At 62.7% G+C, this 1,795-nt stretch overlaps 1 protein-coding gene across 1 annotated transcript in view; it reads left to right on the top strand.

The window, feature by feature from the left end:
* The first annotated feature begins 177 nt into the window (after positions 1 to 177).
* WDR90 (WD repeat domain 90) overlaps positions 178 to 1,795 on the top strand; it is a 31,879-nt gene continuing 30,261 nt past the window's right edge. The window contains exons 1-5 of the mRNA XM_009886276.1: positions 178 to 253; positions 499 to 590; positions 685 to 861; positions 1,145 to 1,283; positions 1,744 to 1,787. Of these exons, the coding sequence (XP_009884578.1) occupies positions 178 to 253; positions 499 to 590; positions 685 to 861; positions 1,145 to 1,283; positions 1,744 to 1,787 (528 nt within the window). The remainder of the gene's footprint in view (positions 254 to 498; positions 591 to 684; positions 862 to 1,144; positions 1,284 to 1,743; positions 1,788 to 1,795) is intronic.

The following is a 1,795-nucleotide window of genomic DNA, read 5'->3' as shown; positions in this document are numbered from 1 at the left end:
GGAGACCGGGTGGGGGGAGCTCGGAGATAACGGGGGTGTCACTGGCGCTGGGGGGTTCGGAGCACGGGGGTAACGGGGGCATCACCGGGCACGGAGGACTCGGAGGACGGAGATACTGGGGGTGACACCGGAACTGGGGGGGACTCGGGCCGTGGCGGGGCTCAGAGCGCGAACATAATGGGGGCACCACCAGGGAGGGAGGACCGGGAGCATGGGGTTACCGGGTCCGTCACCGGGTTTGGGGGGACTCGAGGTATGGAGGGAGGTGTCACTGAGGCTGGAGAGACTTGGAGAACGGGGGCGACACCAGAGCTTGGGGGACTTGGAGCACAGAGATACCGGGGGTGTCACCGGGGCTGGGGGGGCCTCAGGGCACGAAGATAAGGGGGTGCCAGCAGGGACATGGTTGCGTCAATGGGGTCCCCAGTAGAGGGGGTAACGGGGGGTGTCCAGGTGGGGGTACCGTCCCCCCACCGATCGCGGTGCCGGTACCGGCAGCCTGGCAGCGCCCCTACCTGAACATCTTCAAGCACTTCTGCGTGGAGGAGTGGAAGCGCTCAGCCAAGGAGGGGGACGTGGCCGCCCTCACGGTAACGGGGGCACCGACACCACGGGGCAGGGGGGCCCAGGCCACGGGCTGGCACTGCTCACCCCCCCCATCACCCCTTTCCCTGGCTTCGGAAGGACGCGAGGCTGAAGGGAACCGTCTACCGGATCCGGGGCTCCGTCCCCGCCAGCAACTACCTGCAGCTGCCCCGGACGGGGACGCAGTCGCTGGGGCCGACGGGGCGCTACCTCTACCTGCTCTTCAGGCCCATGTCCCGCAAGCACTTCGTCGTCCACCTGGACGTCGCCACCGAGGTATGTGACACGGGGCGCCTTCGTTAAACTGCCCTTGTTAATGTCGTGGCCTGATCAAAGGACCAGGGGGTGGCAGCAGTGGTCTTCTGCACTTGGGGGTGCGGAAATCGGGTGGTCTTTGGTGCTGCTGGTGGGTTACTCTGGGCTGGAGGTGGTTTCCATCCTTGTGGCATCTCTACAGGGGATAGGAGATGTGGCCAAGTGCCTTCTCCTCTGCAGCATTTCCCTGCTGAAGCCACCAGGGTGACTAAAGCTCCACGTGTGTGTGTCTTGTTCTTCTCAGGAAAACCAGGTGGTTCGCATCTCTTTCTCCACCCTCTTTAAGGAGTTCAAAGCCACAGCCACCTGGCTGCAGTTCCCCTTCCTCTGCGGAGCAGCCAAAGGCTCTGTGCATGACGGCGCAGCCAGACGCGGTGAGGAGCGTGTGTGGTGCTGCTGCTGCCGGCGGCGCAGTCGGGACTGGGCTGGCACATCCCCACCGAAATAAATTGTTAGAACATAAATTGAGTTCCGAAGTTGACTCGATACGTTCTGGGAGGGTGAAGGGTGGTGGTCCTCAGCAGGAGACCCTCAGCAGCTGGAAGGTCAGAGCTGCAGCTCCCGGGAGGGACGTTCCCCATCCCCGTTCTCCTGAGCAGTGGGGTGCAGTGTGAGGTCAGGTGTGAGTCCTGTCTGTCCTTCCCCACCCCGGCACCGCAGTAGCGAGTTTTCCCATCTCCCATCTTGACATAGACAAGCCAACCCTGGTGGGAATCTTGCCTGGTAAATACTTTTTACTTATCCATGTTAATCTTGCGTCTCCCGTTCTGCAAGGTCCACGGTCCGAGGTCTGTAGCATCTTTTCCCATCTTCCCTTTTGCCACATGCCGCTCTCCTCCCCAGATCTCGTGGGAGCAGCCCCCGCTGACGTGCGTTGGACCTGCCTGGTGCTGGA

The sequence above is a fragment of the Charadrius vociferus genome, unplaced genomic scaffold, assembly GCF_000708025.1.
Source record: "Charadrius vociferus isolate BGI_N301 unplaced genomic scaffold, ASM70802v2 scaffold980, whole genome shotgun sequence".
NCBI lineage: Eukaryota > Metazoa > Chordata > Aves > Charadriiformes > Charadriidae > Charadrius > Charadrius vociferus.
This window is presented reverse-complemented; position numbering and strand designations above follow the sequence as displayed.